At 51.1% G+C, this 15879-nt stretch overlaps 1 protein-coding gene across 3 annotated transcripts in view; it reads left to right on the top strand.

The window, feature by feature from the left end:
- Window positions 1-565: 565 nt before the first annotated feature.
- Window positions 566-15879, top strand: part of TRIM25 (tripartite motif containing 25) — a 50540-nt gene continuing 35226 nt past the window's right edge. The window contains exons 1-4 of one of the 3 annotated variants that reach the window (XM_073607114.1): window positions 566-1493; window positions 7670-7765; window positions 10661-10894; window positions 13754-13892. In XM_073607114.1, coding sequence (XP_073463215.1) covers window positions 876-1493; window positions 7670-7765; window positions 10661-10894; window positions 13754-13892 — 1087 coding nt within the window. In that variant the 5' untranslated portion in view covers window positions 566-875. The remainder of the gene's footprint in view (window positions 1494-7669; window positions 7766-10660; window positions 10895-13753; window positions 13893-15879) is intronic. The other 2 variants (XM_073607116.1, XM_073607115.1) reach the window with 2 other exon arrangements.

Raw genomic sequence — 15879 nt, forward strand, 5'->3', positions numbered from 1 at the left:
GAGTGCTGGGGGGATATCTGGGGTGTAGATGGGTCAGAGTGCTGGGGGGATATCTGGGGTGTAGAGGGGTCAGAGTGCTGGGGGGATATCTGGGGTGTAGAGGGGTCAGAGTGCTGGGGGGATATCTGGGGTGTAGAGGGGTCAGAGTGCTGGGGGGGATATCCGGGGTGTAGAGGGGTCAGAGTGCTGGGGGGCATCATTATAGCAGATATATCATATGCACAGAACAGTTTTGTTACTTTATGTACTATTTTGTTTCTTTGCTGTACAGAACGATTGTTCACGTAGTTAATGTGGAGCTCCGCTTGTCTGCCTCCTACCTACTTGATGTCTGTTTACCTGTGCTGTCTCCATTGTAGGGGCCCCAGAGCATTACTTTGCCCAGGGGCCAATGATGCTATTAAGACGGCCCTGCTGATCATTGTCATTGCCGCCCTTTCCTACGTTCTAGTCATCGGTGTCATGGCTGCACTCTCCTATGTCGAGTATGTTGCTCCCCCTCCCTCTATTGATTTTCTGGGCGGCTCCACCTCCGACAAGGAAACGAAACTGTTCAGCAGTATATACGCAGAGCATACTCTCGTAGAGTGCAGAGCGTACTCTCGTAGAGTGCAGAGCGTACTCTCGTAGAGTGCAGAGCGTACTCTCGTAGAGTGCAGAGCGTATTCTCGTAGAGTGCAGAGCGTATTCTCGTAGAGTGCAGAGCGTACTCTCGTAGAGTGCAGAGCGTACTCTCGTAGAGTGCAGAGCGTACTCTCGTAGAGTGCAGAGCGTACTCTCGTAGAGTGCAGAGCGTACTCTCGTAGAGTGCAGAGTGACATAAAGCACTACAGAAGAACACCATCTTCTCTCCGACGTCCACATTTGCCCTCACCATGGCTCAGTCTCTGGATGAGATGGTAGAAGAGCTGACCTGCTCCATCTGTCTGAGTCTCTTCTCCACCCCGGTCACCATACCCTGTGGCCACAACTTCTGCTCCCAGTGCCTGGAGCTCTGCTGGAAGGAATCTTCTTATACCTGTCCCCAGTGCAGGTACCCCTTCCCCAGCAAGCCTGAGTTGAAGAAGAACACTCTGCTAAGTAACCTGGTGAGCATGGCACAGGCTGCCCAGGGGGAAGTGGACACCATTGACCAGGAACTGCAGGAGATGAAAATGGATGAAGAGCCTGAAGAAGAAGAGGAGGAGGAGAGGGTCAGGGAGGAAGGTGTGCTATGTGACAGCTGTATGAAGAACCCCGCTGCTAAAACCTGCCTCACCTGCATGGCTTCCTTCTGCCAGAACCATCTCCTGCCCCACCTGGAGAGCCCAGCCTTCAGTGACCACCAGCTCAGCCAGCCCCTTGGGGACCTGCAGCAGAGGAAATGTCCAGAGCACAATAAGCTCATGGACCACTACTGCTGGGATCACAGCAAGTGCATCTGCTGCTTTTGTGCCCTAAACCACAAAAAGTGCCAGATCTACACCCTGGAGGAGGGCAAGAAGAAGAAGGAGGTGAGACTATCTCTGTATGTCATGTTGTGTATGTCATGTACGGTGCCAGGTGTACACCCTGGAGGAGGGCAAGTAGAGGGTAGATATGACCCTATCCCTGTAGGTCATGTTGTGCATGTCTTGTACGGTGCCAGGTGTACACCCTGGAGCAGGCCCGGACTGGGACAAATAATAGGCCCGGCCATTTTAGACTGAGCAGCCCATGGCATATTTACTGGGCGGCACGGAGAGCATGGGGGGTGGAAAACACGGGGGGAGTGTGGAGAGCACTAGGAGGGCCGGAGAGCACTAGAGGGGCCAGAGAGCACAGGGGGTGAAGAGCACTAGGGGGGCCAGAGAGCACAGGGGGGCTCGGAGAGCACTGAGGGGGATGGGGACCATGGGGGGCTGGAGAGCACAAGCAGGGGCAAAGAGCACAGGGGGCGGAGAGCACAGAGGGGCTGGAGAGCACTGGGTGGGTCGGAGAGCATTGGGGGGGCAGGGACCACAGGGGGCTGGAGAGCACAGGGGGGCAGAGAGCACAGAGAGGCTGGAATGCATAGGGGGCTGAAGAGTACTGGGGGGGCCTGAAACCACTGGGAGGGGCTGAAGAGCACTGGGGTGGCTGGAGAGTACTGGGGGGGGGGGGGCTGGAGAGCACTGGGGGGGGGCCTGAAGAGCACTGGGGTGGCTGAAGAGCACTGGGGGGGGCGGAGAGCACAGGGGGTCCTGACAGCACTGGGAGGGGCTGGAGAACATGGGGGGGACAATGAGCTCTGGGGGGACTGGTAAGCACGGAGGGCTAGAGAGAACTGGGGGGGGGCGATGAGCACTTGGGAGGGCTGGAGAGCACTGGGGGGCTGGGGATCATGGGGGGCAATGAGCACGGAGGGCTGGACAGCACTGGGGGGGCTGGAGAGCATGGGGGTGATGAGCACTGGGGGGCTGGAGAGCATGGGGGGTGAGCACTGGGGGGGCTAGAGAGCACCAGATTCTGAGTGCTCCAGTTTTAGTAAGTCACCGCCCATTATGTCAGATACAGTGCCCTGAAAAAGTATTCACACCCCTTGAAATTTCCCACATGTTGTCATGTTACAATCAAAAACGTAAATGTATTATATTGGGATTTTATGTGATAGACCAACACAAAGTGTCACATAATTGTGAAGTGGAAGGAAAATGATACAAATAAATATGTGAAAAGTGTGGGGGGGGCATTTGTATTCACCCCCCTTTACTCTGATATCCCTAACTAAAGTCTAGTTGAACCAATTGCCTTCAGAAGTCACCTAATTAGTAAATAGAGTCCACCTGTGTGTCATTTAATCTCAGTATAAATACAGCTGTTCTGTGAAGCCCTCAGAGGTTTACTAGGGAAACTTTGTGAACAAACAGCATCATGAAGGCCAAGGAACACACCAGACAGGTCAGGGATAAAGTTGTGGAGAAGTATAAAGCAGGGTTAGGTTATAAAAAAAACATCCCAAGCTTTGAACATCTCACGGAACTCTGTTCAATCCATCATCGGAAAATGGAAAGAGTATGGCACAACTGCAAACCTACCAAGACATGGCCGTCCACCTAAACTGACCGGCCGGGCAAGGAGAACATTCATCAGAGAAGAGCCAAGAGGTCCATGGTAACTCTGGAGGAGCTGCAGAGATCCACAGCTCAGGTGGGAGAATCTGTCCACAGGACAACTATTAGTCGTGTTCTCCACAAATCTGACCTTTATGGAAGAGTGACAAGAAGAAAGACATTGGTGAAAGAAAGCCATAAGAAGTCCTGTTTGTAGTTTGTGAGAAGCCATGTGGAGGACACAGCAAACATGTGGAAGAAGGTGATCTGGTCAGATGAGACAAAAATGTACCTTTTTGGCCTAAAAGCAAAACGCTATGTGTGAGGGAAAACTAACACTGCACATCACCCTGAACACACCATCCCCACCGTGAAACATGGTGGTGGCAGCATCATGTGGTGGGGATGGTTTTCTTCAGCAGGGACAGGGAAGCTGGTCAGAGTTGATGGGAAGTTGGATGGGGACAAATACAGGACAATCTTGGAAGAAAACCTGTAATGCCGCGTACACACGGTCGGACTTTCCGGCATACTTGGTCCGGCGGACCAGAGTCCACTGAACAATCCGACTGTGTGTAGGCTCCGGCGGACTTTTCCGGTGGACTTTTTCCCAAAAGCCCGCCGGACCTAGATTTGAAACATGTGTTAAATCTTTCCGTCGGACTCAGTTTCTAGCGGAAAGCTCGCTCGTCTGTATGCTGGTCCAACGGACCAGATACGACGCAAGGGCAGGGTATTGCATTTCTCGCTCGCTGCAATAGGAAAAACTAATTTTCCTATTGCGGCGAGCGCGGGGCATACCAGGCCCTTAGATCTGGTATGGATTATAAAGACCCCGATCCGAGCACGCAACCCGGCCGGTCAGGAAAAGGGGTGGGGACGAGCGAGCGCCCCCCCACCTCCTGAACCGTACCAGGCCGCATGCCATCAACATGGGGGGGTGGGTGCTTTGGGGGGGCGCCCTGCGGGCCCCCCCACCCCAAAATACCTTGTCCCCATGTTGATGAGGACAAGGGCCTCTTCCCGACAACCCTGGCCGTTGGTTGTCGGGGTCTGCGGGCGGGGGGCTTATCGGAATCCGGGAGCCCCCTATAATAAGAGGGCCCCCAGATCCCGGCCCCCCACCTTATGTGAATGAGTATGGGGTACATGGTACCCCTACCCATTCACCTAGGGAAAAAGTGTCAATAATAATAAAACACACTACACAGGTTTTAAAAATAATTTATAAAAACAGCTCTGGGGGGGGTCTTCCTCCGACTTCGGGGGTCTTCTTCCGGCTTCGGGGGTCCCTCCGGTTCCTCTTCTCCCGGCGTCCGGTTGGTTCTTCTCCGCTCTCTCCGGCCTCTTCTCCCGGTGTTCCAGTTCTTCGGCCGGCTCCTCCACTGTCTTCAGGCCGCTCTCTTGCCAGCGGAGGTCCGGACTTCTGGGCTTCTTGTCTTCTTCCCTCTTCTCTTCTCCAGATGTTGACACGACGGTCTCTCCGGCTGGACTGCTCTCTGAGGGCTCCGTTGTGTCACAGTCCCTGGGCATGCTGGGACTGTGACGTTTTAGGGGGCGTGGTCAACATCACCTGGTGCCCAGGGACTGTGACATCATAAGGGGGCGGGGTCTCCGCCTATATAAGTCACAACGGAGCCCTCAGAGAGCAGTCCAGCCGGAGAGACCGTCGTGTCAACATCTGGAGAAGAGAAGAGGGAAGAAGACAAGAAGTCCAGAAGCCCAGAAGTCCGGACCTCCCCAAAAGGACCCACCCCCCATGTTGAGGGCATGCGGCCTGGTACGGTTCAGGGGGGGGGGGGGCGCTCGCTCGTCCCCACCCCCATTCCTGACCGGCCGGGCTGCGTGCTCGGATCGGGTTCTGGTATGGATTTTAGGGGGGACCCCAGGCCGTTTTTTCGGCGTAGGGGCTTCCCTTTATAATCCATACTAGACCTAAGGGCCTGGTATGACCCGCGACGGGGCTCGCAAGGTGTCCATCTCGCCGATAAAAGCGGCAAGATTGACTTCCTTTTCTAGCCCCGTCCCACCTGAGTCACGTTCAAAATGAACGGACTTGTCCATGTGTGGGCAAGTCCATTCATTCCGAAAGACCGCCGTAACCCCGGCGAAAGTCCGTCGGAAAGACGGGCGGACTTAGCCCGCCGGAAAGTCCGGTCGTGTGTGGGCAAGTCCGTCCGTTTTAAAGTCCGGCGCACCTGGCGGACAAAAACAGCTCCGGGGGGGTCTTCCTCCGACTTCGGGGGTCTTCTTCCGGCTTCGGGGGTCCCTCCGGTTCCTCTTCTCCCGGCGTCCGGTTGGTTCTTCTCCGCTCTCTCCGGCCTCTTCTCCCGGTGTTCCAGTTCTTCGGCCGGCTCCTCCACTGTCTTCAGGCCGCTCTCTTGCCAGCGGAGGTCCGGACTTCTGGGCTTCTTGTCTTCTTTCCTCTTCTCTTCTCCAGATGTTGACACGACGGTCTCTCCGGCTGGACTGCTCTCTGAGGGCTCCGTTGTGTCACAGTCCCTGGGCATGCTGGGACTGTGACGTTTTAGGGGGCGTGGTCAACATCACCTGGTGCCCAGGGACTGTGACATCATAAGGGGGCGGGGTCTCCGCCTATATAAGTCACAACGGAGCCCTCAGAGAGCAGTCCAGCCGGAGAGACCGTCGTGTCAACATCTGGAGAAGAGAAGAGGGAAGAAGACAAGAAGTCCAGAAGCCCAGAAGTCCGGACCTCCGCTGGCAAGAGAGCGGCCTGAAGACAGCGGAGGAGCCAGCCGAAGAACTGGAACACCGGGAGAAGAGGCCGGAGAGAGCGGAGAAGAACCAACCGGACGCTGGGAGAAGAGGAACCGGAAGAAGACCCCCGAAGCCGGAGGAAGACCCCCCCCCGGAGCTGTTTAATAAATTATTTTTAAAACCTGTGTAGTGTTTTATTATTGACACTTTTTCCCTAGGTGAATGGGTAGGGGTACCATGTACCCCATACTCATTCACATAGGGTGGGGGGCCGGGATCTGGGGGCCCTCTTATTATAGGGGGCTCCCGGATTCCGATAAGCCCCCCCGCCCGCAGACCCCGACAACCAACGGCCAGGGTTGTCGGGAAGAGGCCCTTGTCCTCATCAACATGGGGACAAGGTGCTTTGGGGTGGGGGGGCCCCGCAGGGCGCCCCCTCCCCAAAAGGACCCACCCCCCATGTTGAGGGCATGCGGCCTGGTACGGTTCGGGGGGGGGGGGGGCGCTCGCTCGTCCCCACCCCCATTCCTGACCGGCCGGGCTGCGTGCTCGGATCGGGTTCTGGTATGGATTTTAGGGGGGACCCCAGGCCGTTTTTTCGGCGTAGGGGCTTCCCTTTATAATCCATACTAGACCTAAGGGCCTGGTATGACCCGCGACGGGGCTCGCAAGGTGTCAATCTCGCCGATAAAAGCGGCAAGATTGACTTCCTTTTCTAGCCCCGTCCCACCTGAGTCACGTTCAAAATGAACGGACTTGTTCATGTGTGGGCAAGTCCATTCATTCCGAAAGACCGCCGTAACCCCGGCGAAAGTCCGTCGGAAAGACGGGCGGACTTAGCCCGCCGGAAAGTCCGGTCGTGTGTGGGCAAGTCCGTCCGTTTTAAAGTCCGGCGCACCTGGCGGACAAAGTCCGTCGGAAAGTGTGCCGGACCAAGTATGCCAGAAAGTCAGATCGTGTGTACGCGGCATTAGTGTCAGCAAAAGACTTGAGACTGGGGGGGAGGTTCACCTTCCAACAGGACAACGACCCGAAACATCCAGCCAGAGCTACAATGGAATGGTTTAGATCAAAGCATATTCATGTGTTAGAATGGCCCAGTCACAGTCCAGACCTAAATCACATTGAGAATCTGTGGCAAGACTTGAAAATTGCTGTTCACAGACGCTCTCCATCCAATCTGACAGAGCTTGAGATATTTTACAAAGAAGAATGGGCAGAAATGTCCTCTCTAGATGTGCAAAGCTGGTAGAGACATCCCAAAAAGACTTGTAGAGAAAGGGGGTTCTACAAAGTATTGACTCCGGGGGGCGCCATACAAATGTACCCCCCACACTTTTCATATATTTATTTGTATCATTTTCCTTCCACTTCACAATTACCGGTATGTGACACTTTGTGTTGGTCTATCACATAAAATCCCAAAAAAATACATTTATGTTTTTGGTTGTAACATGAGAAAATGTGGAAAATTTCAAGGGATATGAATACTTTTTCAAAGCACTGTAATGTCTGTCACACATGGTACCAGGCCCACGCGCTGGAGGAGGAAGGAGGTGAGACCAACCCCGTGTATGTAACATTGTATATGTTATGTATTGGGTCAGGCCTACACCCCGGAGGGGAAAAGAAGTGAGACTATCTCTTTTCTATCATATACTGTATGTCACACGTGGTACCAGGCCCACACCCTAAAGGAGGACAGTAGGCATAGAAGCTGAGACTATCCCTGTATATCATATAGTGTGTGTCACATATGGTGCCAGGCAGGCCCACACGCTGGAGGAGGGCAGTATGCGGAGAGGTAGGGATATTGCTGTATGTCACTTATGGTGTCAGGCCAACAAGGAAATGTCCATTTTGTAGGATATTTGCTGCCACTGAATAATGTTCTTTTTCAGCTTTTTTACACAGAGCTGCTGCGATCTTTGAACCAGAAGATGGAAAAAGCCAACAACACTTCCGAAGATGTCAATTATGAGCAACGCAAAGAAATGGTGAGTTGACTTTTGGAAGATGCGTGGAGCACTTAGAACCTTCTTTGTGTTGAGCCATCAGATGGATAACAATATTTCACCCCATAACCCCGGTCCTCAGGTCAGTGTTCCCACTGGACATGCCTCTAGGGTCGTAGCACTGGTCTCTCCTCTAAGGTTACAGCTGCCCCAACCATGAGGCCACAGAACCCTGGGCCTTGGACCGCATATATGTTTTATCCCTGTACCTTCCTGTCAGAGTGACAGGTGCACTTAAGGAAGCAAAATACTCCAAATGAACCCGGTGTTTGTGCAGGTGGCCACCCATCATTGAGCTTGCTCATTCTTTGCTACCATTTTGCAAAACAACAAAAACTTCAGGGTCAGTTCCCTAGGGGCAACACCATAAGGGCCTGTGTTGATAGGCAGCTGTATATTTCTTGCCTTCGAAATGCATCTCTGCTCACTCATAGCTCAGTGACCAGGGCATTTGACCTCCTTTTGATGGAGAAGGGGGAGTACCAACAACGAATAAGTGATGAGAGTTGGCGGGTGATGTCACGACTCCGGGAGTTCAGAGCTGTTGTTGCACACTCCCTGACACGGGGAGCTGGAACTTCTCAATCACGTGACCACAACTGGGGATCCTGACACAGGGAAGCCAGAGCGTCTCAATCACGTGACCAGAATGAAGAGGATCCTGACACAGGGAAGCCGGAGTTTCTCCATCACGTGACCAGAATGAAGAGGATCCTGACACAGGGAAGCCGGAGCTTCTCCATCACGTGACCAGAATGAAGAGGATCCTGACACAGGGAAGCCGGAGCTTCTCCATCACGTGACCAGAATGAAGAGGATCCTGACACAGGGAAGCCGGAGCTTCTCCATCACGTGACCAGAATGAAGAGGATCCTGACACAGGGAAGCCAGGGCTTCTCCATCACGTGACCAGAATGAAGAGGATCCTGACACAGGGAAGCCGGAGTTTCTCCATCATGTGACCACAATTGAGGATCCTGACACAGGGAAGCCGGAGTTTCTCCATCACGTGACCAGAATGAAGAGGATCCTGACACAGGCAAGCCGGAGCTTCTTCATCACGTGACCAGAATGAAGAGGATCCTGACACAGGCAAGCCGGAGCTTCTCCACCACGTGACCAGAATGAAGAGGATCCTGACACAGGGAAGCCAGGGCTTCTCCATCACGTGACCAGAATGAAGAGGATCCTGACACAGGGAAGCCAGGGCTTCTCCATCACGTGACCAGAATGAAGAGGATCCTGACACAGGGAAGCCAGGGCTTCTCCATCACGTGACCAGAATGAAGAGGATCCTGACACAGGGAAGCCAGGGCTTCTCCATCACGTGACCAGAATGAAGAGGATCCTGACACAGGGAAGCCGGAGTTTCTCCATCATGTGACCACAATTGAGGATCCTGACACAGGGAAGCCGGAGTTTCTCCATCACGTGACCAGAATGAAGAGGATCCTGACACAGGCAAGCCGGAGCTTCTTCATCACGTGACCAGAATGAAGAGGATCCTGACACAGGCAAGCCGGAGCTTCTCCATCACGTGACCAGAATGAAGAGGATCCTGACACAGGGAAGCCAGGGCTTCTCCATCACGTGACCAGAATGAAGAGGATTCTGACACAGGGAAGCCAGGGCTTCTCCATCACGTGACCAGAATGAAGAGGATCCTGACACAGGGAAGCCAGGGCTTCTCCATCACGTGACCAGAATGAAGAGGATCCTGACACAGGGAAGCCAGGGCTTCTCCATCACGTGACCAGAATGAAGAGGATCCTGACACAGGGAAGCCGGAGTTTCTCCATCATGTGACCACAATTGAGGATCCTGACACAGGGAAGCCGGAGTTTCTCCATCACATGACCAGAATGAAGAGGATCCTGACACAGGCAAGCCGGAGCTTCTTCATCACGTGACCAGAATGAAGAGGATCCTGACACAGGCAAGCTGGAGCTTCTCCATCATGTGACCAGAATGAAGAGGATCCTGACACAGGGAAGCCAGGGCTTCTCCATCACGTGACCAGAATGAAGAGGATCCTGACACAGGGAAGCCGGAGTTTCTCCATCATGTGACCACAATTGAGGATCCTGACACAGGGAAGCCGGAGTTTCTCCATCACGTGACCAGAATGAAGAGGATCCTGACACAGGGAAGCCAGGGCTTCTCCATCACGTGACCAGAATGAAGAGGATCCTGACACAGGGAAGCCGGAGCTTCTCCATCACGTGACCAGAATGAAGAGGATCCTGACACAGGGAAGCCGGAGTTTCTCCATCACGTGACCAGAATGAAGAGGATCCTGACACAGGGAAGCCAGAGCTTCTTCATCACGTGACCAGAATGAAGAGGATCCTGACACAGGGAAGCCAGGGCTTCTCCATCACGTGACCAGAATGAAGAGGATCCTGACACAGGGAAGCCGGAGTTTCTCCATCACGTGACCAGAATGAAGAGGATCCTGACACAGGGAAGCCAGGGCTTCTCCATCACGTGACCAGAATGAAGAGGATCCTGACACAGGGAAGCCGGAGCTTCTCCATCACGTGACCAGAATGAAGAGGATCCTGACACAGGGAAGCCGGAGCTTCTCCATCACGTGACCACAATTGAGGATCCTGACACAGGGAAGCCTGAGCTTCTCCATCACGTGACCAGAATGAAGAGGATCCTGACACAGGGAAGCGGGAGCTTCTCAATTTACCTGACCATAACGGGGCAGAGCCTGACATACGGGAGCCAGAGGTTCTCAATCACATGGCCACAACGGAACTGATTAAAAAATTCACAGAGATGTTTAATGCAGCATAGGTGGGAGGAGAGGGGAGGTCGCATTTTTAGAACCCTTGCAGTTAGCTTATACTTCTACCTTTTCACATGCAGGAAAATGCCAAGAAGAAGAAGGAGTTGTTGGAAGCTGAGTTTGAGGAGATAAAGGCGCTGATTGAAGCTGAGCGGGTGAAGGCCATGGCAAAGGTTGAAGAGGAGGAGAAGAAACTTCAAAACAAGTTTAACTTCACCAAGAACGTCCTGAGCAAGAAGAAAAAGGAGTTTGAGTCTATGAGTAGCAAAGTCAATAGTCTTCTGCAGGAGCAAGACGACCTTCAGTTCCTGAAGGTAAGAATCTGTTCCCTTAACATATGCGTGAATCCTGAAATTGTAAAACAAGCCATTCAGTGTGTGTGTATATATATATATATATATATATATATATATATATATATATATATATATATATATATTTATATATATATATAATATTATAGCAAAGTCCAGGACCTCTAGAGGCCTAATGGTGACCTCCAGGTTTAGGGACAGCTGACATCCTTCTATGTAGAGTGGGTTACAAGGCATGATGGGTGCAATGCAAAGTAAATTAATGGGCACCAGACACTTCTTGAATGCAAATAGATTTATTCTCTCTTAACAGAACTGTGGGAGAGAGGTTTAGGGCCAGGACACCCTTAAGTAGTTGCAATGTCAATTTAGCAGACTCTGAGACTTCTATAGGCAGACAGCCCTGCAGGGAAAGGCATCCAGCTAGATACCACATCTGCATGTGTAGGACCACTGTCTCCTATTGCAACAATCTTGGAACCGTTTCTAACAAAGGTTGTATTGAACATGTTCACTTCTTCTACAATCTACTTTTGTAGATCTTCACTCAACTGAGCTCCCAGTCTTTCACTAGACTTGCTGATCCACTGTCACTGGATCCCCTGAGCTCTACCAATCTTCTCACTCAGTATCTTCCTCAAGTGTCACCCCCACTTCCCTGCTGGGTCCCTATCTTGGCACTCACAGATACTCCTCAAGCGTCACCCCCACTGGCCTGCTCAATCCCTGGCTTGGCACACAATGTTGCTCTGCAAGCGTCACCTCCGCTGGTTGGGTCCCTGGCTTAACATCTGCTGAAGTTTCCAGATTCTTCACCGGTCCGGTTGGTGAGAATACTGCTCTGGTACTTGCTTCAGCTACTCACAGTGGCCCCCGGTAATAAGGTGGATGGTCTATCCATCTATGTACTTTATTAAAAATATATATTTATAGGTGATCACATGACCTCTGTTCTTAGCTGTATACGGGGCTTAGAAAGCTGGGGGTGGAGACTGTGGGGAGTACACTGATCTTCCAAGTGAAGAGTTGTGAAGAAGGCGTGTCAGCACAAGTCTGACCATTAGAGGACATGCAGGCTTTGCTCCCAAGTAAAATGCAATGAAGAAAACTAACCACACTGGGGTGGATGTGCTTCAATGCCTAGTGTGGTCAGTTTGTAATAGGAATGCAGAGAGACTGGCAGTTATTTCACACAAAGGAAGCAATAAAAAGAGAACATACACTTTAATGCGCCCCCCCCCCCCCCCCCATAAATACTGACCTTTGCATGTCTGTTCTCCTTTGAGTCCCATTTTTTATATGCCAGTCCACTGGTGAGTCCCATTGTTTGTACATCTGTCCCCTATGAGCACTGCCAACTGTATGTCTGTCCCTCTATTGGCACTGCCAACTGTATGTCTGTCTGTCTATGAGCACTGCCAACTGTATGTCTGTCCCTTTATGAGCACTGCTAACTGTATGTCTGTCCCTCTATGAGCACTGCCATCTGTATGTCTGTCCCCCTATGAGCACTGCCAACTGTATGTCTGTCCCCCTATGAGCACTGCCAACTGTATGTCTGTCCCCCTATGAGCACTGCCAACTGTATGTCTGTCCCCCTATGAGCACTGCCAACTGTATGTCTGTCCCCCTATGAGCACTGCCATCTGTATGTCTGTCCCCTATGAGCACTGCCAACTGTATGTCTGTCCCCTATGAGCACTGCCAACTGTATGTCTGTCCCTCTATGAGCACTGCCAACTGTATGTCTGTCCTCCTATGAGCACTGCCAACTGTATGTCTGTCCCCCTATGAGCACTGCCAACTGTATGTCTGTCCCTCTATGAGCACTGCCAACTGTATGTGTGTCCCTCTATGAGCACTGCCAACTGTATGTCTGTCCCTCTATGAGCACTGCCAACTGTATGTCTGTCCCTCTATGAGCACTGCCAACTGTATGTCTGTCCCTCTATGAGCACTGCCATCTGTATGTCTGTCCGTCTATGAGCACTGCCAACTGTATGTCTGTCCGTCTATGAGCACTGCCAACTGTATGTCTGTCCCTCTATGAGCACTGCCAACTGTATGTCTGTCCCTCTATGAGCACTGCCAACTGTATGTCTGTCCCCTATGAGCACTGCCAACTGTATGTCTGTCCCCTATGAGCACTGCCAACTGTATGTCTGTCCCTCTATGAGCACTGCCAACTGTATGTCTGTCCCTCTATGAGCACTGCCAACTGTATGTCTGTCCCTCTATGAGCACTGCCAACTGTATGTCTGTCCCTCTATGAGCACTGCCAACTGTATGTCTGTCCCTCTATGAGCACTGCCAACTGTATGTCTGTCCCTCTATGAGCACTGCCAACTGTATGTCTGTCCCCCTATGAGCACTGCCAACTGTATGTCTGTCCCTCTATGAGCACTGCCAACTGTATGTCTGTCCCCTATGAGCACTGCCAACTGTATGTCTGTCCCTCTATGAGCACTGCCAACTGTATGTCTGTCCCTCTATGAGCACTGCCAACTGTATGTCTGTCCCTCTATGAGCACTGCCAACTGTATGTCTGTCCCCCCAGGAGTCTTCTTCTCTGTATGTCTTACCCCCACAAACCTTGTTCCCACTTAATTGGTCTCCCCTTAAGCACCTTCGAGGTTGTAAAGGAAAAGTCCAGCGGTGAAAGTTGCCCCGCGTGGGTGGGTACTTGGCTGCAGAGATCTGACTACTTGAGGCCATGGGCGATATAAGAAGCCAGCGAGTGATTTAACAGCCCCACCCCCAAACTCTTATAAATGATCGCTTTGGGTGGGGTGAACCCCCATAAACCATTAGTAAACCAAACTGGATTATGTGTTTTTTTTTGTTTTTGCTTTATGGCAGAGAGCCACCAAAATGACAGATACCGCATCCAAGGAGCCATACAAGCCAAAGATCGTCTTCGATGAGAAGCTGCTGCAACAATTATATAACAACGCCAAATCCCTCAAGAAGGCCGTCAAATCTAAGATCGCCAACCCAGGTAAGGGCTCTGCTCATTGGCACCTTTCTGTGAGACCTCCAGGGGGCAATACTGGGACGACACGACCTTGGGTACCAGTGGACTTGATTTTGGCATGCAGCACCACATGGCTCAGATGAAAACATGGCTGTTGTTTTAGGAAAGGGGTTAAATAGCGACTCCTAATCTGTATCCTCTGCACCAATCACAGCACCACTGCAGGTGTCCACAGTTCTCTAAAACGTTGAGCTCCACGTAAAGAGAATGTTTTCATCTTTATGTTTTATAAATCTCTCATCTTTGTGTAGTGTGTAAAATATATCTTTACATGGGGTGACCATACAGTGGGGGGGGGAAATAATGATTGTCTCCCCGGCAGATTGTGTAAGTTTTGCCCCCTTACATAGAAATGAAGGGTCTATCATTTTTATCATAGGTGTATTTTATATGATAGAGACAGAATATCAACCAAAAATCCAGAAAAACACACAATACAAATGTTATAAATGGAGTTGCAGTTCAGTGAGTAAAATAAGTATTTGATCCCCAAGCAGAACATGACTTAGTAGTTGGTGGAGAAACCCTTGTTGGTGATCACAGAGGTCAGACGTTTCTTGTAGGTGGTGATCAGGTTTGCACACATCTCAGGAGGGATTTTGGTCCACTCTTCTTTACAGATCTTCTCTAAATCCTTCAGGTTTCTTGGTTGTTGCTTGGCAAATCAAAGTTTCAGCTCCACTCTATGGCCTTATCTGCTTCTTCTTGAGCCTCTCCTTTGTTGCCTTGGCGGTATGTTTTGGGTCATTGTCATGCTGGAAGACCCATCCATGACCCATCTTCAGTGTTCTGGCTGAGGGAAGAAGGTTCTCCTCCAAGATCTTACAATACATGGCCCCGTCCATTGGTCCCTCAATCCGGCAAAGTCGGCCTGAACCTTTATCAGAGAAACAACCCCAAATCATCATGTTTCCACCTCCGTGTGTGACTGTAGGGATGATGTTCTTAGGGTCATGGTCAGCATTTTTCTTCCTCCAAGTCGAATCGAGTTAATGCCAAAGAGCTCAATTTTGGTCTCCTCTGACCACAGAACTTTCTCCCAATCCTTCTCTGAATCATATAGATGTTCATTGGTAGACTTCAGACGTTCCTCTACATGTGACTTCCTGAGGGGGGGACCTTACGGGCGCTGCAGGATTTCAATCCATGGTGGTGTATTGTGTTACCAATGGTTTGTTTGGTGACTGTGGCCCCAATTGCCTTGAGATCCTTCACAAGCTCCTCCCGTGTAGTTCTGGGCTGATCCCTCACTTTTCTCATGACCATCCTCACCCCATGAGGAGAAACCTTCCATGGAGCTCCAGACCGAGGACAATTGATGGTTATTTTGTATTTCTTCCATTTGTGAATAATCGCTCCAACAGTTGTCTCCTTCTCACCAAGCTTCTTGCTGATGGTCTTGTAGCCCATTCCAGCCTTGTGCAGGTCAACAATCTTCTCCCTGACGTCCTCTGACAGATCTTTGGTCTTCCCCATGATGATGAGGATTGAATGGAAGAGATTCTGTGGACAGGTGTCTTTTATACACATAACGAGTTGTCGTTAGGAGAACCTTCTTACATTGACAGGACTAATCTGTGTACCACATGAGCACCTACTGTAGCCAGTCTGTGGGGGGCAGAATTATTGTTGGTTGGTAGGGGATCAAATACTTATTTTACTCACTGAACTGCAACTCCATTTATAACATTTGTATTGTGTGTTTTTTCTGGATTTTTGGTTGATATTCAGTCTCTATCATATAAAATACACCTATGATAAAAATTATAGACCCTTCATTTCGTTGTAAGTGGGCAAAACTTACACAAACTGCAGGGGAGCCAATCAGTACCCCCCCCCCCCCCCACATACACACACACACACACACACACACACTGTATACGACTGTTCCTGAAGGCTCTACTTTTTACTTGGTAGTGACTGTCCTTTACTCTTCCTCTATCTCAGGCCA

The sequence above is a fragment of the Aquarana catesbeiana genome, linkage group LG12, assembly GCF_042186555.1.
Source record: "Aquarana catesbeiana isolate 2022-GZ linkage group LG12, ASM4218655v1, whole genome shotgun sequence".
Taxonomy (NCBI): domain Eukaryota; kingdom Metazoa; phylum Chordata; class Amphibia; order Anura; family Ranidae; genus Aquarana; species Aquarana catesbeiana.